Source organism: Pseudorca crassidens, chromosome 14 (genome assembly GCF_039906515.1).
Source record: "Pseudorca crassidens isolate mPseCra1 chromosome 14, mPseCra1.hap1, whole genome shotgun sequence".
Lineage (NCBI taxonomy): Eukaryota > Metazoa > Chordata > Mammalia > Artiodactyla > Delphinidae > Pseudorca > Pseudorca crassidens.
This window is the reverse complement of record NC_090309.1, coordinates 5,243,175-5,269,634: the sequence shown is the minus strand read 5'-3', so window position 1 is coordinate 5,269,634 and position 26,460 is coordinate 5,243,175. Positions and strand designations below refer to the sequence as shown.

Below are 26,460 nucleotides of genomic sequence, written 5' to 3'. Positions count from 1 at the left end.
CACTTGATCTGTCTGAACCTCAGTGTTCTCATCTATAAGATGGGGATAATAGCTCTGCCCCTTTTCTGCCTTGTAGGAGTGTCTGAAAGATAAGAAGACTGAATGAGAATACGTGTGTGACATACTTTGTAAACTTTGCTAAGTTTACTGAGAGTAGAAGCAGTGTGTGTGCCCCTGATATTGTGGGGAAATTGGTCTCAAGCTGGTGACGTTTGACAGCTTATTCCTGTCTCTGTACAATAGGCATCCTGGAAGATCATGTGTCCTTGTTCTCTCCATCCAAGGAGAGAATAATGTACAGTAGATGAACATTGACCTCAGGGGGACATTTTTGGTCATTGAAATATATTCAAGGCTCAGAAGCAAGGTGCCTTTGTTAAGCAGGTCACTTTGGGAGTGTTTTCATTGTGTGTTTACGAATTTGCTTGCACAGGCTCCACCCTCATCGTGGACTGCAATATAACAGACGCATGGGGTAACACAAACCCGCGCTGCTGGAAGGTCAATAATACATTGGTCGATGTTTACTACAAGGAATCTAAACGAATTCAAGAAGGAATCGAGTAGGTGTTTTGCTTTTCTGGCTTCCCTAAAACCTAGCAAGAATTTCTCCATCTAAATGATTTTGGTGCTGGTACTGCTTTATTTGAGGTGGCTTTCACTGTCTCTCCCCTCACTCCTTTTGGTTGTAGCTTTCAAAGCCCTTTTCAGTACTGTGGGGTCAAGCCTCTGGTTCAGAGAAGATGCTCACGTTATTAATCCTGCGTGGATCACAGAGAGAGGAGGCAAAACAACAAAGTATGGCTTCAAGCAGCAAGATCGGTTTCTCTCCGCTACTCCTTTCAATGAGTCTCATCCCTATTTAGGAAGGCCATGGGCCTTCAAGGCTTAAATAGCAAAATGGCCACAACACGGGGATTCTTGGGAGAGACGATGCATGATCGTTAGCTAACGGAGTGGTGTAAACCCAATTTATGGTGGTTTAAGTGGAGTGGTATGAAACGAGACTGACGAAGCCAAAAGGCAGAAGAACTTGTGTTGGGCTTTGCAGTGGAGGTAGGTTAGGATGAGTGGAGAGGGATAGGGGAAGGCCCCTTTGGGCTGAGGATGGTGTCTCTAATTAAAAGGACTACACTTCTGCATCGCCGTCCAGAAGAAAATGCAAATTTGGTGTTACACAATCCGTCACCTCATTGAGCCAGCAGGGTGTATTTAGGGTGAAATGATGGCCCCAAGTGTTCTCCAGGAACGAACTTTATTCTCCAGACAAAAGGTTATAAAATATGTTGGTTAAATACAACTCATGTACATATTAATGACTGGCTCTTCTTTCATAGAAACTACACTGTTTCTCAAGGACACATGTTTTACACAGTGAACATAACCTTCTTAGAAGTGAAAATGGAAGATTATGGCCGCCCGTTCACATGCCATGCTGGAGTGTCTGCAGCTTACGTTATACTAAAACTCCCAGGTAATACTCTAGTGGGATGCGTTCTGCTCAGTGTTACAGGTGATGGCAAGGAAACACAAATGAAAGAGGAGTGACTTTAAATGTTTGGTGTGAGGCAGCAGAATGGTATTAAATAGGAAAACTCAATATGAAATCTAGATAAAAGCTGATACCCTGTCTGATCATGTTCTTGGGGTCAGGCTGTGGCTTCACTCCAGTGTCATTAGAAAGCTCCCTATTAATATGCATTGAGATTTTAGGCATCAGACCTCTAGAAAACAGAAGTATTCCTTTATTAAACCCGCTTGCTCAACTTTTATAATCATGTACTTGTGATTTTCAGCTTTTAGGTTGTTTATTATAAACCATGTGATGTAAAAATAAAGTGCTAACGTATATTTTTATCATGTAACTTTGTAAAATTATCTGTAGAGGCTGAATTCTGATATTGGAGCAGGAAGGCTTCCAATTCCATGTGCGTACACAGATTGTGCACTTAACACTGTACAGAGTGTGTTGATTATCCATTGGAGGTGATGGAACCAGAGAGTAAATAGTGGAGGATGAAATCATAATCTCGAGAAAAACTTTCAATTCTTAAATGTATCGGGAAAGGTCATAGAAAGTCGTTTGGGATCACTTTCCCCCAATCAGTCATGTGCATCCCATCTCCCTCTATGGTACATCTGGGTGATTCTATCCTCAGAGCCACTCTTTCTATACACTCCTCTCTGATATTATCCCTTTTCCTCATGGTTTCAACTGTCATCCCTGTGTGTGTGAAACAAATTCCACATCTCCAATGACATTTTCCCTTCCCATGTGGCACCTCTGCATTTCCAACTGCTTACTGGACAGATTTTGAACTTTCTATAAAGAGAGTTACATAGTAGGTTTTCTTTGATGTGTTGCTTCTCTTCTTAGGTTTACAGGGTTCACTGAGGCAACGGTGATGTAGCGTGTAGCAGAAGTTCATTCATTTTCAGTGCTGAATCCTGTTCCATTGAATAACTAGGTTACAGTGTATCCATTCTACTGTAACTATGTGGTCATTTGAGTTGTTTCCAGTTTGGGACTGTTAACAAATCATGATGCTATGGAAATTCTTGTGTGTTGGTCCTGGTGCTTATGTAGAAGCATTCCTTTGTGATACATCATTAGGAGTAAAATTGCTGGAGCGAGTGCCTCAGGGTCCACACCAGAGAAAAGAGGGGAACCTGATTGTGGGAAGCCTTGAAAATTGCACAAGACCTGAAGTGGTTATAACTGAAGTCTGCCCCAACCTAGACTGAGGAAGACCAGTGTCAATTTCTATGTCAATACTGCCTTATAGGTAATAACCACGTGGAAGCACTGTGTTCAGAAGGATTCTGAGGCAAAGTCCAGGCTCAGAGCAACTAATGATGTTATCAATTAACACCTGCTGATCGTACAGGAGAGGGGACATGTCCTTAATCTCCTTTGTTTTAGGTTAGTTAGGAAACCTACACTTACTAAATTCATCTTTGTTCCTATCAACACTTATTTCATATCTCACATGCAATGTATATTTGGACATGTGCACTCTGTTTTGTTTTCCCTAAATTCTTAGGAACAAACCCTCTTAAATCCAAGCCTCTTGGGCTTCCCTGGTGGCGCAGTGGTTGAGAGTCCACCTGCCGATGCAGGGGACCCGGGTTCGTGCCCCAGTCCGGGAAGATCCCACATGCCTCAGAGCAGCTGGGCCTGTGAGCCATGGCCGCTGAGCCTGCGCGTCCGGAGGCTGTGCTCTGCAACGGGAGAGGCCACAACAGTGAGAGGCCCGCATACCACAAAAAAAAAAAAAAAAAAAAAAAATCCAAGCCTCTTGTTGGTTTCCTTGGGACCTGAAGTAAGGTTACAACTTCTCCATTGGACTTCCTGATTTTTGTTGAAGACATCTTCAGATGTGAATCATATTTGGATTATCGGAAGCAGGCTCTCTAGAGAGTTGTTTGGGTTGGGTGTGCTCTTCTATGAATTTCCTTTAATCACTTGTTCTCAGCTACCATCTCAGTTTAAGGCTGGTGGTAGCCATGTGGACCCAAGAGGTAAATACCCCCTTAAATAGGGGCTTCAATAGGACACCTGATGTCTCAACAGAGAGTTTTCCATTTATTTCCGTTTCAAAGCCAATACTTCCTTTGAACTTATTCATTAACTTCCTGTTTGGAATTTCATTGTCTTTTAGCTCAATTATAGAGCAGAGGGTGTCGACACTCCTGAATGCAGCGAATGATCAACCCAAGAATTTCAGGCCAACGCTCCTGTTTACTTACCAGAGGCTTTTTGAATCTCATGAATATTGTGGCCATGGTCTTTTTATCATGACCATTTGTAATGCCAAGATCCCCGATGTGTACAGTAAAGGTCCCCAGACACAGGTCTTCCCGAGGGGAGAGGTGGCACCGTTGCTCCAAGAGCTGGTAAAAAGCATAGAAGTGGGAGGTGGCAGTGGGAGGAGGTGATTCCATCCAACAGATAGAAGCTAGAGGTTCAAACACACGGTCAGGACCAAATGGGCATCAGCGTGCAGAGCAGATCCACTTGGCTATGCTGCGACTTAGTCAATGGATTAATTTGGGGGACACAGAGTGTGTTTTTAGTTATTGTGCTTTATCATGCCATGTATTTGAAGACATACAAGCACGCATAGAGATTTCTTTGCAAAATGTTTGCAACGTGGTGTGGCCTAGGGCAGGTTGTGATCAGCTCTTTAGTAAGCTCCCCTCCCCCCTCCCGCCCACCCTCCTACACACACGCACTTTCCAGTGGGGACCGGAGGACCAGGGAGGGGGCCAATGAAGGAAGTGGTGGATGTGCGGTGGATTCTAAGAATGGGGAGGATTTCTCTTCCCCTTTCCCACTTCCTCTTTTCTAGTTCTCTCCTTCCTAGAGCCTCCTTCTTTGACAGCAGCGCTCTGGGCTGTGGGGAGGCAGAAAGCTGTGCTGTCCCTCTTTTCAGATAGGTAGGAGCATGCTTTGAGGGGACTTGGAGTCGCAGAGAAACTGGTTCTTCTCCTTGGTCATCTCTTGCCCACTGCTTTTGCTTTAATTGCTTGGCAATGTGCTCACAAAAGAGAGCAGGGTGTAAACGCCCTTCCTGAGACCATGTCTTGCAGACAGGGGCCCAGCCTGGCCTCTGCTGGCCCAGAGGGGATGAAGTGGGAGTCTGGCTCTCGGCCAGTCTTATGAAGCCACGGAGATGGCTTCCAAGGGAGGCAACTGAAGGTTCTTTATTTATGACAGGGGTCCTGCTGCTCAAGTTTGAGTAACTGGGAAGGCGGTTATAACAGTAGTATAATCAAGAACATGCAACAGAACCACCTGGGGAACTTTCCCAGTAAAGGTTCTCAGGCTCCACCTATGGAGAGTCTAGTGTTGAGTAAGGAGGACCTGGCCATGTGTGCTTTGATAGGTGAGCAGTCTTCCTGTGGTCAGAGCCATGCCACATCCACCGTCTGGAGCTGGGGGTCTGCAGAATTTCCCTCTCCAGATTCCCAAGAGCACATTTTCTTCCCCAAATTCAAGGTCAAGGCCAAATTATTCTACCCCCCCATACCTATTACTTAACTGTAAAGGAATAATTAAGTGTTCCCCTCTCTGCCATCTAATACCCATTTGGCGTATGTAATGGGACTTGTGTAAGTTAAGTGTATAATTGACTCTTTGTAGTATTATTATTTTATTATTTATTGGGGTTTTTTTTTTTTTTTTTTTTTTTTGCTGTCATTTGTAGTTCCAGATTTTCGCGCTTACTTGATAGGAGGGCTTCTTGTTTTCACCAGCGTGGCGGTGTCTGCAGTGTGTATCTACAACGTTTTTAAGATCGACGTTGTACTTTGGTATCGAAGTGCCTTGCATTCTGCAGGGCCCATAGAAGGTGAGTAGCCATTGAAACGTGCATCGTCCTGGAATCTGCTCATCCGCATAACGGTTGTAAATATACTTGACCATCTTTACTAGCTTGCCTTTCATGTTGTCGGCAACTTTAGAGGAGAGCATCTCCCTGGGGCTTCTCGTACTTTAGAGAAAGGATTTGCCCGTAGCCACCAGCACTGTACAATCGCGTAAGCCTTGCAAGCTAGGAGTGACCTGGCAGATCGTCTTCTGGCTCCCAGTGCAACTGTTTTAGGAAGGTTCTCACGTCCACTGGTGTAGGCAAAAGACAAAAATTTCTCTTGGAGCAGCGTGGGCTCTGTCCACGGTACGTTTTCAACACAGCACACGTGCATGCAGAATTTATGTCACAGAGAGCAAGGAGTTGCCTGTGTTTGCAGCTCCTTCTGGGCCTGGGCTGGGGGCCCAAAAAGATTTATCTCCAACTTTCAGGTTTGGAGAGAGACAGACCTGGGTTTGAATTTGAGTTCTCCACTTACTCCCTGTGTGATTTAGGTATTTAATTCTCTTCTCTTTCTTAGGTATAGGTGGAAAGGAGGGAGGGAGGGAGGAAGGGAAGAGGAGGGGAGGGGAGGGAAGGGGAGGGGAGGGAAGGGAAGGGGAGGGGAGGGGAGAGGAGGGGAGGGGACCATGATCAGAGCCTGCCTCACAGAGTCCTGTAGGAATAGCAGAGTTGAAGCTCAGGAAAGCACTGAGGGTCCTGAGGTGCAGGGGGCTCCCATGTCTGAAGGTCCAGGCAACCTGCCCCTGCTGCTCTGCCAGGGGGTTCACTTTGGCGTGGGGAGCCGCGTCCTGCCGGCACTAGTCACCGGAGAAGTGCCCGTGTGGTCCCGAATCTGAGGATCCGGCATTTCCCATCACTGTGCTGCTTTTTTTTTTTTTTTTTTTTTTTTTTGCGGTACGCGGGCCTCTCACTGCTATGGCCTCTCCCGTTACGGAGCACAGGCTCCGGACGCACAGGCTCAGCGGCCATGGCTCACGGGCCCAGCCGCTCCGCGGCATGTGGGATCTTCCCGGACCGGGGCACGAACCTGCGTCCCCTGCATCGGCAGGCGGACTCTCCACCACTGCGCCACCAGGGAAGCCCCCCATCACTGTGCTTTTAACTCTGTGCTATTTTCTTTGTATCTCAGAATAGATGTGATCAGTCAAGGCCTCGCACAAAAGTAATGCGTCTGCTTTAACGTGTCCTAACTGGATAAAAAAGTCACACATGGCTGAGAGAGGTCCGTGAGGCTTTCCTGCACGGAGATACACAAACGCGTCCCTTTCAAGTCCATAGACTTGCAGTGTTGCTGGGAACTCAAGGAGGTGGGGTGGGTCCCAGCGCGTTTTAGGAATCCCTATTACACAGAAGGGTGGTAGTCATACTGAGTGCCTGCTTGGCATATAAAACCACGTGTCTGTCCACATGTTTGATAAACCGTAAGTACCCTAACTTGGAGTTTAAGTTAAATTTCAGAATTCAGAATTGGCGGCCCTTGAGCAACCTGGAAGGAACCAGACTCCGGTTTTGTTTTTGTTTCTTTGACGGCACAATTCACTTGTGGAAATCGGCGTTGCATGTCCAATGCAGCCTGAAGCTCTTTCAGCGTTGCGGGCGCTGAGCTGGGCCCTGGCCCTTGTAGCGCCTACTCTGCGTAAGCCCACCTCTGCCTGTGGTCCTCCTGCATCTGTGTGAGAAGACACCTCAGGGCAGCACGGCTGCTTGTCTTTTCTGACACAGAGACGCTTTGTTTGTTGACTGACAAGGGACTGCGTGGGTTCAGTGTTGTCCCCGGAACTCCCTCCCTGACCTACCGGGATCCCCGGAGCGTGAATGCCGAGTGTGTGGTGAAACCGCCACGAGTGAGGTCAAGTGTAGCAGGAAGAGAAAAAAGGAATTGTGCCTCACCCTGAGCAGGGGAAGCTGGGCAGTTGATTGACTCAGGGAGCCCCACCCTCTGCTCAGACTGGGCTGCTGCCCAGATTTGGTACCGGCGGGCTGAGGATTTGGAGATGGGAACCTACAGTCAGCCAGCGGTCTTCTTCCTTTTAAGTCAGAAAAGTACACGCACGCTTGGTGATTAAATTTCCTCCAGCTCAGGCTCTGAGAACTGCACTGTGAGTCCTCTTTGAGTGTGACTTCAACAGTGAGTTAGTGATGAGACCTTGAGATGAGTCCCAGATGCTGTTTCCAGTTTTGTGTCCCTTGAGGATATTTTCTGGTTAGTTGAGAACATGTGGAGTAATGGACAACAAATACAAGTGAGGGAGAGAGAGAACATGTGTCCTTCTCGTGATAAGTTGTTTATTCCAACCAGATTCGTCAAGCCGCAGCTGTGATTAATAGTGAGGTGTGTATAACTCACAGTTTTATTGAGTCATGGACAGGCCTGGCTAAGTCCAGGAGCTCTGTGTATTGTCTGTTAACTCACAGGAGGGAGTTTAAAAATTCTTATCCCACGTGTGCATGTGTGTACACGAATCTAAGGATTCGTTTACAAATCTACGTGAGAGATGTGTCTATGCCTCACCTTATTCCAAATGGGTTTGTGGGGAATGCACCTGTAGAACAGATGATTAAAAACAAAAACAAGGGCTTCCCTGGTGGCTCAGTGGTTGGGAATCCTCCTGCCAATGCAGGGGACACGGGTTCGAGCCCTGGTCCAGGAAGATCCCACATGCCGCATAGCAACTGAGCCCGTGAGCCACAGCTACTGAAGCCCATGTGCCTAGAGCCCATGCTTGGCAACAAGAGAAGCCACCGCAATGAGAAGCCCGCGCAACACAGCAAAGAGTAGCCCCCCGCTCGCCGCAACTAGAGAAAAGCCTGCGCACAGCAACGAAGACCCAACGCAGCCAAAAATAAAATAAATTAAAAACAAAAACAAAACAGGTACAGTGAACAAAGGGTAGAATGATAACATAAGCAGGGCAGGGGACAGTTAATGACCCACCTTGGATGGTTTTTAAAGATGCTCTTGCTTTAAAAGTGAAGGCAAAGCCATGACAAGGTTCATGGCACTGTTTATACAAACTTTTCATTCGCTCAGGAGAGCACATGGCTTTTTCTGGGCCAATTCCTCAGGAAAATTGTTTTGTAGTGAGATCTTGTTTTTAAAGCATGTGATGTAATGAACTTTGCTTGCAACAAAATTCCTATGGTAAATGTAAAAGCTTGTTTAATGTGCCTTTTCTCCAGTGTCTTCATGCTAGGGCAAAAATGCCAAAAACTCATGCAATTCAGTTAGCGCGCTTACCTGAAGGTCAAATTGATTCCGTCTGATTTTTCCACGGGACCAGTTTGATCAGGTTTAAAATTTAACAACATCGTATTGAGAGAAGTAGGGAATCAAATCATCTTTAGGCAACTTTCATAAACATTAAGTTGTGCAAACAAATGACTATTTTTGCCAACAGCCAATGAGGGTGTACACAGATGCTTTAACATCAAAAGTAGGGATGAATCTCCTTAGAAAATGAAAGGGACTTCACCAGAACCTGGGTGCCCTGTTTCCCCACCATTCCACAGAGAGAGCAGGGCCCACTTTCCTTAGGAAACTCACTAGTAGGTCTGTGTCTCTGTAATTTTCTTGATGATGTAGACAGTTGCGGGGAGTGGTCCCCCTCATTGTTATTTGTTGCTATTCATTGTTATTTCCCCAATCCCGGCCCAGTTACTGTGGCTGGGAATCAAATTACCTCAAAACTTTACGGCATAAAACCACCACTTATTTTGCTTATAGATTCTGTGGGTCAGGGGTGCGGACGGGCAAAGCGGAGGTGGCCTTTCTCAGCCCCGTGATGCCTGGGGCTTCAGCTGGAAGACAAGCAGCTGATTTGGGCTGTTGACTGGTGGCCTGGGCTCCTCTCCAAGTAATCGCTCAATGGGGGCTACTACACTGGGCTTCCTCACAGCATGCGACGGCTTCCAAGGGCTAGTGTTTCAAGAACAGCAGAGCTAGGTAGAAGCCATTATTTTTTTGATGACTCAGACCCTGAATTTCTAGTATCAATTCTACCTTGTTCACTTGTCAAGGCAGCCGCAGAGTCTTACCCAATTCTAAGGAAGGCGAAACAGATGCTGCCTCTCTGTGGGGTGTGGCAAAGTGCAGAGAGAACATATGGGACTGGAAATACTGCTGGGGCTATTTTTGGAAACTACCATCTGACACAGCTGCACAGGATGAATCAGGGATGAGCTTTGTGAAGCTTCCTTCTCCTCATTTAATCAATCGAGCCTGTGTAATGAAGCCTCCATAAAACCTGGAAGGACAGGCTCTGGAGAACTTCTGGGCTGGTGAGCAGGTAGAGTTTGGGGAGAGTGGTGCCCCCCAGAGAGGGCGTGGATGCTCTATCCCCTTCTCCATCCGTTGCCCTGTACATCTCCTCATCTGGCTGTTGATTTCATACCCTTTAAAATCCTTATATAATAAGTCAGTGGTCTAGTAAGTAACATGTTTCTCTGAGTCTGTTCTAGCAAATTAATCGAACCCAAGGAGGGGGTCGTGGGAATCTGGTTTATAGCCAATTGGTCCGGAGTACAGGTAACACCCTGGACTCGCTCCTGGTATCCTGAATTAGTGTTACCAAACTCGCTCGAAAGCCAATACTCGAGAGACAAGGGTTGGGTAGAAAAGGAAATGTTGCTTTATTCAGGAGGCCGGCAACCAGGGGAGAAGGAGGACTGGTGTCCCAGAACCAACTCCAAAGATTCTGCGTGGCCATGAAAGTGTTAAAGGGAAAAGGGGAAATAATCTCAGTTAATCACTGAGAAAGGGGGTCAGATTCTTCACCATCTCCCACTGCTTGCAGGCTTGTTGACTCCTCATGATCTTTCTTTAGATGCTATCTTGTGCACACAGTCTGCTTGTGAGATTACTGAAGGGGAAGCTGGGGAAGAGATGTAGTCATCTGTTAATTATTTATTCTTCATTTCTACTTCTAAGAAAAGAATCAACAGGTTAGGCGAGGCCTTGTGTGATCAAAAGAGTCGAAAGGTGTGCTTTGGCCAGAGGTTAGTTAAGCATGGAGGCACCTGCCGTAAAGGTTAAGTTAAAATATAGCTTTGCTAGAGCGACAGGACAAAAGGGCCTCCTGCAAAGAGCTGCTTCCTTCAAGGAGCTGCTTACATTGGGGTGGGTCGGGGGGAGTCGTTGGAACCTCCAGTTTGGAGCGCCTTGGTCAGAAGCACAGGTAACAACTGGGCGTCTCAAGTGGAATGTGATCTTGTGGGACTGAGCCCTTTCCCTGTGCAATCTGATTCTATCTCTGGGTAGAAAGTGTCAGAATGGAGTTGAATTCTTAGACACCCTGCTGGCATCCAAGAATTGCTTGTTGGTGTGGGGAAACCTCCACACACACATATTGCAATTGGGTCTGGGAACCCTCTTCAGGGACCCAATCATAAAGGGGCCCTCACACTTTCGTGAGTTTTACTTCCAGGAGCCTGACCAAGCTCTGATGGTAAATATCAGAGAAAAATTCCTTTATGTGCTTCCAGCAGGGAGAGGGGAAAGGGGAGAGGGAGAGGGGAAAAGACACCAGAGCATTCTGTTCTTAACAAGGACTGCCCTCGGGATACACTAGTTAATGAGAGCCTAACCTGCTGGGGTTTTATCAGGGGCCTGACTGGCCTGAGCAAAGGGAAATAACAAACTCCAGCCCTCTCTAGCCATCCTGCCCAACCTAAGGGCGGAGAAAACACTGAGAAACATTTGTGAATTTCATAGTCCAGAGGCATAGGCTCACTAAAAGACTGAGATCTAATCATAGGACTAGAGAATACTTCCCCTCTTTCCATTCCTCACCACATGTTGCTAAAGACCTACTTAGAGCAATTCCTTTTACCTGGTAGATCACATCCAGCTATCAAGAAAAACTATAAGGCCTATTAGAGGACAAAACCCCCCCACAATTTGAAGAGACAGAGCAAGCATTAGAACTAGATATGGTGGGGATGTTGGAATTATCATACTGTGAATTTAAAACAACTATGATTACTATGCTTAGGACTCTAAAGGATAAAGTAGACAGCATGCAAGAACAGATGGGCAATGTAAACAGATGGGAATAGTAAGAAATAACCAAAAAGAAATGCTAGCAGAAAACAAACAAAAATGAAGAATGCTTCTGATGGGCTTATTACTAGACCAGACACTGCTAAGAAAAGAATCTCTGGGCTTGAGGATACCTCAGTAGAAACCTCCAAAACTGAAAAGCAAAGACTGGAAAAAATAAAAAAACAGAACAAAATATCCAATGACTGTGAGACAACTACAAAGAGTGTAACATACATGTAATGGGAATACCAGTAGGAGAAGAAAGAGAGGAACAGAAATATTTCAAACACTAATTACTGAGAATTTCTCCAAATTCATGTCAGATACCAAACCACAGATCCAGGAAGCTCAGAGCACTCCAATTAGGATAAATACCAAAGACAAACAAACGAAACTACACCTAGGCATATCATTTTCAAACTACAGAATAAAAAATTCTGAATGAAGCCAGGGGAAAAAGACACCTTACCTCTAGAGAAACAAAGATGAATTACATTCAACTTATCCTCAAACAACTATGCCTGAAAGAAGAGATTGGAGTGAAAATTTAAAGTGTTGAAAGAATGAGATGCAGTGCTTGGCAATGAGTCAGCCAACGAGGCACCCGGAAGTCATTGAACCCAAGGAAAAAGACACCATGATAGCAACTCAGATGTTCACTTTGTGCACATAATTTGGTAGGAATAATTTCACGAGCTTGTCCCATTTCCTTTTCAGATGGGAAGCTGTATGATGCATACGTCTTGTACCCCAAGCCTCAAAGAGAAAGCCACAGCCATGATGTGGACACTCTGGTGCTGAAGATTCTCCCCGAGGTGCTGGAGAGGCAGTGTGGATACAAGTTATTTATATTTGGCAGGGATGACTTTCCTGGACAAGGTATGTTTTAAATGAGGTATAAAAATAAGAAATGAATAAAATAGAAAGGAACTGAAATTCCCTGCTGGTCCAGTGGTTAGGACTACGTGCTTCCACGGCAGAGGGCACAGGTTTGATCCCTGGTCGGGGAACTAATATCCCGCATGCTGCAATGCAGCCAAAAAAAAAAAGGAAAGGAACCTCTCTGTTTTTGACTTTACAGACAGAAGGAGCTATGCTTGCCTTTCCCACAGAACCACAGGGAGCCTTTCACTCCCCTGCCCACAGCCCCAGAGCTGAGGAGGTAAGACCAGGCTCTCTTCTCTCATTAGGCTCATCCCTACAACAGGATAACGGGGATTCCTGGTTGAAATCATGTGACTTTCACTTTGGGTAAGGAGGTGGTTGACCCATTTGTATGAACCGCTGGATGATGACATACACAGCCTTGGCCAAGAGACGAAAAAGGGACAACTGGTCATTTGCTGTCACACCCTTGAGACTAACCGCTGAGTATTTTCTGTCAAGTTGAATTTGTAAAAGAGCTCATGTTTAAGGCTGGTTTTATAAACTTCAACTCTCTCCAGCCCTGCCCTACCTAAATAAAATAGAAGTTATTTATTTCCCCCTTTTAATAGGAGAGTAGCTTTGGGAAATGCAGTTAACATCACTGAACCTCAGTTGTCCCATCTGTCAAATGGGGTTGAGAATGCTTCCCTGACTCAGTTGAGAGAATTAAATGAGGTAAAACCTGAGTAGGGACCAGTATGGAGCTTAGCACATATCAGATACTCAACAGATGAAAACATCCCTCTTATCCTATACCTTCTCTTTCTTAGACGGCGATACAGTAAACAGCTGATATTTGAAATATCACCAGGAAACCAAGATTACTACCTAGTGGCCTGTTCTGGGTCATTTTAAAAGGTTTCTAAGAACTTTGGATTTGTAGGCTGCTCCTATCCATAGCTTATCACATCTTTTCAAGTTATGAAATCATCCTCCATGAGGAAATGAAAATGTGATCCAGTGCTTGTTATAAACCTGCAGAAGAGCTCTCATTTCATAAGCGTATCAATATTTATTCATTCATTCACTTCTTCAACAAATATTTATTGAGCATCTGCTATGTGCCAGGTAATGTTGTAGGCACTAGGAATATTAAAATAAACCAAAGAGAAGAAGGAAGTGCTCTTGGGGTGGTTACAGTCTATTCTTATATCCTAAGCATAAGGAGGATATAAAACTTGGCCTTTGTTTTGAAAAAAGACCAAGTTTTATCCGTAGTTGGATATTTCAAGAACTTTCCCCTCCCCTTCCCAAGAAATCATTAGGATATGTTATGTGGTTTCAAGTTAGTCTTTTAAGCCCTGGTCATTTAAATAGCTATGAAGCACAAGAGGAAAACACAAATAAAGATTAGTACAACATTTGAGCTAACTACATGTGTCCTATCCTTTAAAAGTCTGTTGCTTTTTAAAAAGTATTTATCCTCTAATATATACCAAACCTTTAGCTGAGTTTGGAGATACAAAGTTAGACATGATAAGATCCTTGTTCTGAGTAGTGCATGGTCTGTGGCTCTTTTCATCATGAGATGTCCTGCATCTTCTTTCTTTATTTCCAGCTGTGGTCGATGTCACTGATGAAAATATTAAGCTGTGCAGAAGACTGATCATCATCATAGTTCCCGAAGCGCTGAGCCTTGACCTATTAAGGAACATGTCAGAAGAACAAATTGCAGTCTACAATGTTCTCATCCAGGATGGGATAAAGGTCATTCTGATTGAACTGGAGAAGGTCAAGGACTATACAACCTTGCCAGAGTCCATTCAGTACATCAAACAGAAGCATGGGGCCATCCAGTGGAGTGGGGACTTCACAGAGCAGTCACAGTGTGCGAAGACCAAGTTCTGGAAAAAAGTGAGGTATCACATGCCACCCAAAAGGTGGCCACCTTCTCCTCCCGTCCAGCTGCTAAAGCACACGCCCTTCGACCTCATGGACAGCAAGCGGGAGGCCAACGTGGGGTTCATCACCCCGTGATGGAGAGTTGGTTGTCATGTGGTGGCTCACACTTAAATTAGGATGCATTGCATTTGGGCCATTCGCTTGAGGCTTACGGTTGGTACTCGTGGAAAGGACTGTGTTTATTTGCTCATTTTGGTCAGAGCTACTTCTTTAGGGAAAGACATTACCTCTCCCGAAGCCCTCGTTCACTGACTGGCGCTGAACACTCTTGAACACTGATGAGCCTGGAGCATTAGCGTTTGAGCCCCTGGGGATGGGACGTGGAGGGTTGTAGAGCGACAGTTCAGATGTCAGGTGGTTTGGCATGTGGTGTGGCCCTGGTGGGGCTGGGTAGCCAGGATACAGGAGGGCAGTGTGGGCTTGGGTAGGGCTGGCAAAGGTAATGGCCCTCACTCTTCATGCCTGACCAGTTGTGCAAGGCCCTTGTCCTCAGGGAATATTTGCTGTGTCTCTGAGCCCCTCACTCCTCAAATGCAAATAAATACCTGTGACCCCGCAGTCTGAGCACCTTGGCACTGGAAGCAACTTTGGGGTCCCCTGTGGGGACCAACTCTGGTGCCACTGAGATTGCCCGTGAATCACCCTGCTGGTGGGCCCCATGCTTTGAAAGACTCTACCTGTCAGACCAAAATAAGTAATTACTCACTTAGTTTCCCAGCTGGCCTACGCCAGCCAGAATTCTGAGCCACACATGATAGATGCAGTTACCACACCAAGAGGATGTACTTCTAATCCAAGCAAACAAAAGCCGTCTTTCAGTTAGCCAGCACACTCTCATCACAGGTCAGTTTATGATTTAGCAAGTCACAAAGATTTCTGACACTAAAATTGAGCTGTAAACTCTTATCATTACTTTCAAAGACCCAAACTGTTGGAGCTTAGATATAGTCCAACTCTCTTATTCTGTGGTTGACAACAACAGCATTCAAAGGTGGCTGCTGTGGTGAGAACGTTCCTGTCCGCAAAATTCGTATGTTGGAATCCTAACACCCAACGTCATGCTTTAGGAGGTGAGGCCTTGGGAGGTGATTAGGTCTTGAGCGAGGAGCCCTCATGGATGGGATTGGTGTTCTTTATTTTAACACCTTTATTGGAGTATAATTGCTTTACAAGGTTGTGTTAGTTTCTGCTGTATAACAAAGTGAATCAGCTATACGTATACATACAGCTCCTCCGTCTTTAGTCTCCCGAAGCACTTTGAAAAGCCAGGTGAGGGAGGGGTGTGGCAGGGGCTGTGATCAGCTTGTGCACAATTCTCTGATTAGCTGATGGTAAGGTAGCAGGGTGGTGTCACAGGGGTTAACACTATCAGTCTTGGGACTTCCCCGGTGGTCCAGTGGTTAAGACTCCGTGCTCCCAATGCAGGGGGGCCAGGTTCGAGCCCTGATCAGGGAACTAGATCCACATGCCGCAACTAAGACCCTGAACGTCCAAATAAATAAATATTTAAAAACAAAACAGAACAAAACATTATCAGTCCTTAGGCTCCAGGAGGCCTGGGGCTATGTGCTCACGGTCATCGGTTCACATCTTCCATTTGTTGGAGAGGGGGAGGTTTTTTACATCTGTAACAACAACTGAGGAAATGTGCCTCAGATACTGTTACCTGGGTACTTCAGAGAGGAGCTACGGCGGAGGATATGATGGCGGGGGAGGTCTGTCCTGGGACGGCCCCATGGGGTCCTGCTCGGTTACAGTGAGAGGTGAATAGGTCAGAGTGAAGGTGAAATACAGATGCTGCGCCCCTCATTACCTTTTGGTTCACCTTCCTGTAATGACTGAGCTGGCCACAAAACCCACTTCCTTTGGTCTCCCACCTCAAACGCCGTGAGTCTGCCCATGAGAAAGGGCAGGGTGAAGGCTGAGTCACATCATTTAAAGGGTCCAGGAAGGGCTGGTCTTTTCCCAAAAGACTGAGATGCAGATACACACGTGTAAGTGCTTGGCACGCTCTGTGGTTCCACGAGGCACTGTCTGACTAATGGGGGGGGTGGGCAGCGGAGCCCCTGTCCCTTCGTGCCTCCTGCCATCCCCCATGCCCCCCCGCACACTGACTCACAAGGCTTCCTGCTGTGTCCCAGGCCGCTGACCTTTCCTCAGCTCTCCATCCTGCTTCATGTTTATAAACTTTCCTCCAACACTCATTTGTGTGGTTGATTTATCCAGGGCTGTGTCTGGAAAGTTAAGAAAGTGGATAATTCCTCCCTGGTTTCCTTTTTTAGAGACTATTCTATAGACGACAAAGCCACAACATCTGGAATAAGTGACGGGCTGGGTCGGGTGGTGACCCGGGCTCTCAGAGCGGCAGGACATTGGGCCTGAACTGCTGGAAGCCACAGATCTCAACAGGAATTCTTCTGGAGCCCTTCAAGGAGGGAAACTCTGAGTGCGTCCATCCCTTCTCTCTTGCCGAACCCAGGCAGCTTCTAAGGGATGCTGACGTTGTCGTAGTGAAACTGAACCCTTGTCCCGTCCTCTTCCTCCTCTGAGAGGAAGGGGAAAGCAGACCTTGTAGCCCTGGGTCTTGTCCTGAGTCACCTCTCCCCAAAGGCTCTTTTATTGGTATTACTATTTTTTAACTCAAATCCACAAAATCGAGAAAGCCAACACAATGCCTGCCTGTGAGTGGTAAAGGGAAGTGCGGAACCCATAATCTGCATGTTTGCCGGCACAAAACCAATCCATTCAGGTAGGTTTTTCAGTAATGTGTCTATTTTTTCCTAGATAATCTGTTGGTTTGGGTCAACCATTGACTCAAACTCTGACAAAACACAAAAATTAGCTCTTTTCTACTTTGGCAGGGTGTAAGCAAGCTGCTTTAATATGACAAGCAGCTGTTTTGTTTTTCCTGCCTCTCTTGACTGCTGGGGAAGGGTTTGCATTCTAAGCGGTCTTTGTCAGAGGCTCTCTTGTTAATGACAGTGGCCACTGCTCACCCTTGATGCTCTGGCCTAACCATTCTTAGGAGCAGAGCTGACACTTATCTGCAAGGACCAAAAAGCTTTTACCGAAGGAGAAGGGAGAGCAAGAGAAAAGGGAATCCACCGGGAGACACCATCAGATGATTGGACCACAGGGTGGAGGTTTTCTTGTCTTTATCAGGAGGCTGCCCAGCCCCCATCTCCCACCCCCCTCAGAAGACACGTAAGTGCATCTTTTCGGATTTCAGGCCCAAAATGGGGCCAAGGGGGTTAAGAGTGCACTCACACCGGCTGAAACAGGCGGCACTAAAGTGTTTCGCTGGATGGGTCATGCTGTGTTTCGGTCTGTCTCATCTTCTCTGCCTGCTTCCAATTTCCTGCTGCAGGAGGGGCTGGGGGTGGGATTCTGGAGACCCAGCTGGGCTCAGCCACAGAGGAGAGCTGGATGGGGTGAGAGCCTGGGGTCTCGGTGGGCAGGAAGCCTGTGCCTGTGCCCCTTCCCCTCTGCGTCCACAGTGAAATAATAAGCTATAACTGTTGCAAATGTCAGCAGACCAGGAAGAAAATTTCATTCTCAATTTTGAAATATACATAATAGTTGTATTTGTTGAGCACTCATGAAAGTGATCAAAGTTCTTTTTTATCCATTGAGAAAATTAAAACCTGTTTCTATTACATCTAAGTAACCAGCTGGTCACCATTTAAGTATTTATACCTTGGCGCTGGTGTCAACTGAAAAACTGGCAAAACCCAAAGTGTGGTTACAGTTATAGAAAAATGTGAGGATAATGTGCAAAAGAAAAAATGTTCCCCCTTACTCAGTGGATGTATTATTTCTTAATCTGCATCACTGGGATCTACTGTTTTATTGATTTATTCATGTTGTCCCTGAACTTACCTGGAAAACCCTGGGGATGGAAGATTCATATGGTGATGGTGCTGTGGTTCCCGCGGGCCCTCTGACCCCCATTTCCCCCCATTTCCCTCTGTTTTTAGTGCTGTATCAGCGGGATTTACTCGCCCTCCCCCCAAACACCACCATCTCTGCCGTCACTCCCCTTAGCGTCTTTCTGGAAAATAAAAACATTAATAAGGACTGAGGCTTGGGCAGGGGCTGGATGATTTTTCAAAATATCTATCAAACATGGCCAGCTACCCAGACCAAGCCACGTGCAAGACAGACCAGGGCTGCAGAGCCTGGATTCCCAGGATTTGGCTGAAGGACTTGGATCATCTACCAGCAGCTTTCACATTTTTTAAACTGCGAACTACAGAATTAGATATGTTTTACATTGCAACCCAGTAAACACACGCACGCACACAAAAGAATGAAAAAATTTTCTGTTCTATTATTGGTTCTATTCTGTTTAGTTTTGCTCAATTTTTTCGAAATGTGGAGCCCAGTCCCTCGATTGTTTAATGACCCACTTACGTGTTTCCAAAGTAATTAGACAAACACAGATCCAGCTTCCCAGCCTGCGGGTCACCACGCAGGAATGATAGTCCGCTTTCTTCAATCGACAGGCTTTATCGAGTAGCGATTTCGGCTCTTCTTTGATTGCCTAACTTCTGGGTCAATTCGTTTTATTTGTTGTTTTGTGACCGCAGGGCAGGAGAAGTCTTCCCAACAGCCAAGTGAACAGAACTTCCTGCCTGTGTAACAGGATGACATGGAGAGGAAAAGAAAGTCGCCCCGTGGGTGAAGAACCTTGGGAAAGAGAAAAGCATTTCCTCTCTTGAGACCCAGGAAAAGCGAGGTTCACCCCCCCCCCGACTTGGAGACATCAGACGACACGTGGGTCCTCCCCACGGCGCCACTGCGCCCTCTGCTGGTGGCCGAGACGCTGCTCTCCATCCCTCGGCGCGGAACCCCCTGGGCCAGGGGCTGCATCGCTGGGCCGAGAACGCATCCTCTTCTTCGCTGGCGCTCGCGTGCAGCCTGTCGGCGTCTCCACCTTAAGGCTAAGAGTCTCCTTCTTCTTTTTAGGCTGTGGCAAACGTTGAGAGAGTGCCATTTTCTAAATCTGTCACTGTGTTCCTAATCCTTGGGCTTCCAAGACTGTAGCCATCTGTCCACAAGTTGTGACGGGGAACAAGAGGTCCTGATTATACGCCCACAAGGCAGGGATCTAAGGTGGTGGTTCCAGAAAGGTAGCCCTGCCATCAGCCTGCCTGGATTCCAGTCACAGCTCCACCACCTACTAACTGAGTGCATTTGCTAAACTGGTGACTTCTTAGCTTCTCAGGCAAGTCACAAACCCTGTGCCTCAGTTTCTTCCTCTGTAAAGAGGGGATAATAAAAGTACCTACCTTGTAGGATAACCAGCAAGTAAAATGCTTCTTGGTGCCTAGCAATACCTCAGTGAACATTGGTTTTTATTATTATTATATTGTAATAATTAATAGTATTTATACTCTATTCGTTTGCACTTATTATTTTTGTTACTACAGTAATCATGACGAAGATGAAGGGTAACATTTATGAAGCGCTCACAGCATTTCAGACACTCTTCTGTATGCTTTATACTTATTGACTCATCGTCAGCTCTGTGAGGTGGCCCCCTAAGGACCTTCCTCACTTTGCAGGTGAGGAAGGAGGCATAGTCTGGTGTTCGAGGGGCTTGGGAGGCAGATAACCTGGGCTCAAGGTAGCTAATCTCTCTGTTCCGTTAGCCCAGTGTTCCATCCCTAGAATCCAGATGAGAATAATACTTCCTTGATAAGAGGATGGTACGTATTAAATGCAATATGTGGAAAGCACTTCAAGCCCTAGACAAAACGGCTAGTTGGTATTCCTGTGAATATGGTAAACCCAAGATTACCTTATATCACTGAGTACATATTTAGAGTAGTTCCACCTTAAGAAAAACCTGATTCTACCAAAAAATATATAAGCTCATGAATTCAGAGAGTGATTATATTTTTGCTTTTTTAGTGAAAGTATAGATTACAGGGCTCATTTGATGAGTGATTCTCAAAGTTTATATGAACCAAATTAAAAAGACACGAAACCACAAAACACTGAAAAAATATAGCTGTATGTTAGATTGGATCCAAAGGAAAGGAAGGACACATTTTACTACATAATCACAAGTAAAGTAGAAAAGTGTAGAATAAACTGAAAAAGAATGTGAGCAAGCATATGAAAGATAAAGGTTGCCATTCTTAATGCCCCCTAGAAAAAAGGCCAAAGGATATGAACAGGAAATTCACAAAATAAGGGCTAATTCGTGCAAATGCCTAGTGAATGAGAAAGTGGAAAACATCGCAAATCACCCGTTGCTACTAGTTTAGGACAGTTACAATGTGCCAGACTCTATGCTAACCTCTTTGATATACTCTCTCATTTATTACTCTCAATGATCCTATATTTTCTCCACTTTAAAAATGAATTAATTAAGGATGGAGGAGATCACCCAGGGGTAATGCAGTTGTAAGAAATGCCCTAGGAAAAGTATCACTAAGTGTTTCATGATACTGTAACATTACCATTAAATTTTTTGGTGCGATAACAGTAGCATTGTTAAGTTTCCAAAAGAGTCCTTGTGTTTTAGATGTGATATAGTGAAGCATTTATGGATGAAATACTAAGATGTCTGAGATTTGCCTCAAAATAATTCAGTGTAGGGAGAGGAGGAGCCCTTTAGAGAATGGAGGAAACAAGATGGCCATGAATGAGGCTCATGGGGGCCCATCGTATTATTTTCTCTATTTTTGGATACGTATGAAATCTTCTCCAAAGTAAGCTTGAACGTTAAAGTAGTTAAAAAGATTTTTAGAAAAACAACTAACTCTCAGACACTTGAGCAAATTTGCCTATGAAAAAAGAAACACATTTTTCTTTTCTAGCTAGGGAAAAAGGCATTTTGTTGTCCTTTGTTTTCAAAATATAATCAGCTTCTTCTTTTCCTGATTATTTGCTCATTGGAAAAATTCATAAAAACATGAAATTATTTTAAAAACAATATTTATTAGCATTTTGGTGTATATATGGCTATTTACATGGGTTTGATCTTGCAATACATATCTAATTGTTCCCCAATAAAATATGAATATATCAGCATAATAACATATCATGGACATAATTACAAGCCAGTAAAATAAAGCTACATCCTTTTTTGTTGAAATATAATTGACATGTAGCATTATGCTAGTTTCAGGAGTATGACATAATGATATAATATTTGTATATATTGTGAAATGATCATCACAGTAAGTCTGGTTAACATCCCTCGACATACATAGTTACCATTTTTTTTCTTGTCATGAGAACTTTTAAGATCTACTTTCTTAGCGACTTTCAAATGTACAACACAGGATTATTAACTATGGTCCCCACACACCATTTTTAATGGTTGCATAGCATTCCCCTGGATAGATGTATTATCATTTTTAAACTAATTCTTGATTTAAGGATGTTTAGGTTGTTTCCAATTGGTTACTTTTGCAAATGTGGTGCATTCGTCTGATGATTTGCCTTGAATGATGACTAGAAATAGAATTTCTAGGTTAAGACATCGGAAACATCCTTCCAAATTCCCCTCCAGAAAGTTTGTGGTTGTGACTCATACCACGCGTTGGTTGAAGATGCCAGAGAGTTAAGTATTTATTCTAAGGTGTCCCAGTGAAGAATTTCAGGCTCATGTTTGAGTTCCTATTTTGGTCATAACAATGGGAAATTTCTTGTTTCATATGTTTTTGCATGTTTCAAAAGAGATGATCAACAAGATGCATGGGGTGGGATGTTTGGGGTCTTGAAGGATGCAGTCACACACTTCTCGGTGCTGGGGTGCAGCTGTGCAATTCCCAGGCCCGTCTCCCTGGAGCGGGCACCTGTGGGATCCAGCGTGCTGTGCTGCTGGTGGCCCTGGAGGGTGTGGTCTCAAGCAGGACTTTGTCGTGGAGGTGGGGCCACTCCTGCAGGTTTGGGTTCTGTTGCTGCCCCATCCAATTGGCTGCATCCTAAACCTTGAGGAGCCATAGTATTGGGTTGAGGAGAGGCCCGGGGCTCCAAACGAAGGGGAGTGGCATCTAGGCTGCCGCTACCGCTACCCACTCTGGTAGCGTAAGTTACTGCCACAACAGCAAGTCACAACCCGACTGTGTTTTCTCCTTTCCCACCCCACCCCAGGTGAGAGAGGCCAATGTCTTTGGGGTCTTTGGTTTTAGGGCCCCATGGGGAAGAGGACGGAGTTCGGTCAGATAGGGTGCAGTGGTGAGCTGCTCCCCTATGAGGCAGAGCCCCTAAAACTAACAGGAGGCTTGGGCTTTCAGGATGTCCCTGCCCTGCTTCGATGTCACCCTCTCTGAGTTCATTTCCCACAGCATAGTTGATAGGGCACAGACATTCTTGAGAAGAGATGCTTGGGCCCTTGAGAAGGCTGCAGGTTTTGTGTGTAAGTATTAATATCTGCTTGTTGGAATAAATCAACAAAACCAAATCCTTTATTGGGGGAGGGGTGGGTGCACAATCGCAGGATATGTACTCCTAGCCTTTGTGCTTGAAAAACCATTCCCTTCTCAGTTTTCCCCCTTTTCGGTTTCAAGTAACATCAGTCAGCTTGGAAAATCCCCACAAATGACTAACTGAATGAGAGGCAGGCTCTGTCCGTCTCATTCGGGGTAAAGATAAAGCACCCACATCCCTTGACTCTGACAGCGGCCATGTGTGCCCCCGGGGACACAGCCATTGCCTCCGGGGGAGTCAAGGGCCTCCAGCACAGCATGGTGCCAGCAGATCGGCGGATGAATGAGCAACGGGAACGTGGGACGCAGGGATATTTACTTTTGGCCTGATGTTCTTTGTATCTATAATCTGAGACTGTGCCAGATTTCCGTTGCACTGCTGCAGTGCTGGTCTCCCTTAGGAAATTTTGCCCAGTGTGGCTCCCGGGGAAGCCGGGAACAGGTGAGCAGCCCAACACTGGGCGGGAGCCCCTCCCAGGGCTGTGCTTGCCCCGCCTCTCAGGGTGTGGCCAGGGAACGCGGAAGATGTGCTTTGCCTGTGTTCCTAGAAGCCCCATCTTTCACGCACACACACACACACACACACACACACACACACACCTGCTCCAGCCTTCACCTTCCACACCAACGGCGAGAGTCCAGTCTGTAGACACTCAAGAGACCAGGAAAGAGCCCTGGGAGGTCGTTTGTCAGAGGTACTGTGCTCCAACACGTGTCCCAAACAGGACTTTTGTGGTCTTATTGTCATCTTCTACCATGTGTTCATTCAGCCAATGGGCCTCCTACGTAGATACAAAGATGAACAAAACAGCCCGGTCTGTGCCCTGATGGTCTGTGCAAGCTAGTGGACAGGTGAGGTAACAACAAGAAGGGGAGAGGAGGGACTTTCCTGGTGGTCCAGTGGGTAAGACTCCGCCCTCCCAATGCGGGGGTCCGGGAACTAGATCCCTTCCCGCATGCATAACACAACTAAGAAGGCCGCATGTCACAGCTAAAGATCCCGCATGCCATAAATAAATAAATAATAAATAAATAAATATTTTTTTAAAAGGAGGGGAGATGGGCAGAGGGTGCAGGGGGGTGCAGAGCAGAGGGAGAGAAGAAAAAATCATGGGGGAGAAAGTTAACTGATTGGAGATCGTATATCTTATCTGTATCTCTAGCTATCTGTATCATCTGTAATATTTTAAATGCAACAAAGGTCACAAGGGGACATGGCTGGCCTGGATGTTACCTGGCTAAATGAAGAGGCTGCGGGGACCCAGCTGTTTTCCATTGAGCATCCCCGTTCCCCGTGGTCCGGCTCCCCACGGCCATCAGGCGTCCGCGTGGGAAAGAGCTGCGGCCAGAAGCCACTGGGATCCTTGAACAGGGCTGTGGCGTCTGCCAAGCTGGTTGGTTTAAATTAAACCTAAGACTAAACCCTCCACCAGACATGTCCGTTTCGGAGAATGGAGAATAAATCATTTAAAGTGGTTTTCCCTTAGTACTCGGGGAAATTGTCCCGAGTTTGGGGAGGGTGGCGGTAGCTGCGGGAGGGGGGAAGATTCAGCCTTGCTGATGACAGAGAATCTGAAGAATGGCTTGTCCTCAGGGCTGCTGTCCCCTCCTCTGCCCCAGGGCAACCCCCAGCCCCCCAGCCCCGCCCCCAATCACGGCTGGCGGGTCGCTGTGGCGCAGCCCCTCTTGGGAACGCCACCGACTCCCCTGGGAGGTGGCTATCTGTGTGCTCCCAAGGACAAGAACGGACTGTGAAAACCCCTGCAGACAGCTTAAAGCTGGTGCTGAAGCGGCGGCCCACGTGGCACCCGCGATTGCTCCAAGTGTCCTGCAGGGGGCGACCTGGCATTTTTTTCTTCAATTTCTAAGGGTTCCTGTAAAGAACTGTAACGTTGATTTGACACAAAGCAATAAAAATCTATGCTAATAAAATACGGGGGGAGGACAGACTGGCTAGCTGATTCTACATTCCTCCTCCTTGCCTCAGAAACACAAGAAACGTCCGCTAGAGACACAACTCACAGCCTTAGCTTCTGGTACGGTTGGATGGGTAAGTGTTTCGCTGGTGATTCTTCTAGAGATGGCCCATCAAGGATGGAAAAGTGCAACATGAAATCTCACTCCATCATCCCAACCACTCCCTAAGACTGGTAGCAGGTGGAAGACCCCAGGTAACTGAGCTACATGACTGTGGTACTAATGTGGTCGTCCCGCACCCGCCAATGCTGAGCCCCCTTCCCCATCAGCTCCCTTAATGAGCACTTGGCAGGATTTGATAGCTTCGTAGTCACTTTTGGTGCTTTGAAGTGTCATTTGGGGTCTAGAGGATGCAGCTCTAGTCCAGATTACGTCATCATTTGAGACAGAGCCTTTCTGCTCCTCTCTGCCGCTAGGAGGCGATGGGAGCTGAGCCTCTAGTGGTCGGATTGACGGTGGGTGTAGGTCATGCCCCCCTCCTCTTGCTCTCTCTCTCTTACCTCAGTTGGAGCAGTGAGATGGAAAAGATAGAAGCCTGTATCCTTGACTGTACAAGGTGGCAGCCCCCTCCCTGGGGCATCTCAGTGGCTGTCCTAGCTCGTTGCCCACGGGACTGAGGTGGATGGATGGTGAACTTCATGTCTTACCTACAAGGAGCTCACACCTGGCTGTCCTTCCAGGCCCAGCAAGCAGTGTGGGCCCTCACACCACATACCTCGGTGTTTGTGCTCCCGGCTCAGCAACCTGCCATGGTCCCGCACGCGCGGGATCCATCTTTCCAACTGCTTGGAAGCCAGAACCCCTGGTGCTGTGGGCACAGGTGGGAGTGGGCATCCCTGGCCTGCCGCACCTGGTAGTGCCCACCAAGCCAGCTCTTCTCAAGTCAACTTTTATCTAGCTCAGAAGCACAGGGGCCCTTCAGTCAATCTACCAACGAAGCGGACACACAGCAGGAATTGCGATCCCGTCCCTCTTTCTTGCTAGCACTCTTAAGGTTTAGGAGCAATTCTCTTGGGCTTCCCCCACCAGGAGAGTAGAGAAGAAATAGTCTCTTTGCGTGAACCAAATACTCATAGCAGGGGTGGCCCATGACTTCTCTCCGGACGCGGGGTGGTTGTTCCTCGGGGTGGGGTGTGTGCACTGCTGAGCAGGACTCAGGCCAGCCCCTCTGCAGCATCCCTCCCTCTCAGTGGGCCTGCGGCCGAGCTGTCTGCTCTTAGATTATGGGGAATTAAGCACATTCTCTCCTCAGTCTTGAAAATCAGGGACAAGAGAAAAAAAAATCTGCTTGGGTTCCTTTTTCACAGATTTTTAGATGAGGAAGACGGAAGGTTTTAGGTGATGAGGTCGACACTCCATGAGCAGAGTTAGGTCCCTTAATTCAGTGCTCTTCCCAGAATCACCCCATGAGGCACGATGCTAGAGGCATCCCCTCGCCTCTGTTCACCCAACTCTGACCCTACACACCTGTGAATCAGTGTCAGGGAAAGAAAGGAGATGGAAGGGCTGGAGGAAAGGGCCGTGGGAGGCATTTGGGGTCATCCTGACATGGACTGGAACAGGCTTTAATGGGAGAGAGCTCTTAAGAGAAACAGTGAATCAGCTATATGTATACATATATCCCCTCTTTTTTGGATTTCCTTCCCATGTAGGTCACCACAGAACACTGAGTAGAGTTTCCTGTGCTACACAGTAGGTTCTCATCAGTAGTCTGTTTTATACATATTAGTGTATACATGTCCATCCCAATCTCCCAACTTATCCCACCTCCACTTCCCCCATTAGTGTCCAT

General features: G+C 46.5%; 1 protein-coding gene and 1 long non-coding RNA gene across 7 annotated transcripts in view; one reads left to right on the top strand and one right to left on the bottom strand.

Moving 5' to 3' along the window:
• The window catches only part of IL1RL2 (interleukin 1 receptor like 2), a 54,185-nt gene extending 32,995 nt beyond the window's left edge, over positions 1-21,190 (top strand). Inside the window, exons 7-13 of the mRNA XM_067704062.1 lie at positions 434-563; positions 1,338-1,474; positions 5,211-5,354; positions 12,133-12,294; positions 13,901-16,993; positions 17,270-17,448; positions 18,834-21,190. Of these exons, the coding sequence (XP_067560163.1) occupies positions 434-563; positions 1,338-1,474; positions 5,211-5,354; positions 12,133-12,294; positions 13,901-14,319 (992 nt within the window). The 3' untranslated portion in view covers positions 14,320-16,993; positions 17,270-17,448; positions 18,834-21,190. The remainder of the gene's footprint in view (positions 1-433; positions 564-1,337; positions 1,475-5,210; positions 5,355-12,132; positions 12,295-13,900; positions 16,994-17,269; positions 17,449-18,833) is intronic.
• Positions 9,981-18,847, bottom strand: LOC137205851 (uncharacterized). Of its 6 annotated transcripts, XR_010934328.1 has the most exons (6): positions 18,658-18,847; positions 16,364-16,478; positions 14,790-15,726; positions 14,091-14,186; positions 13,784-13,983; positions 9,981-10,246 (listed from the first exon to the last, which is right to left on the bottom strand). It is a non-coding gene; the product is annotated as an uncharacterized lncRNA (long non-coding RNA). The 6 variants fall into 6 exon arrangements; XR_010934325.1 differs by having other exon boundaries at positions 13,784-14,186; XR_010934326.1 differs by lacking the exon at positions 14,790-15,726.
• Positions 21,191-26,460: the final 5,270 nt, after the last annotated feature.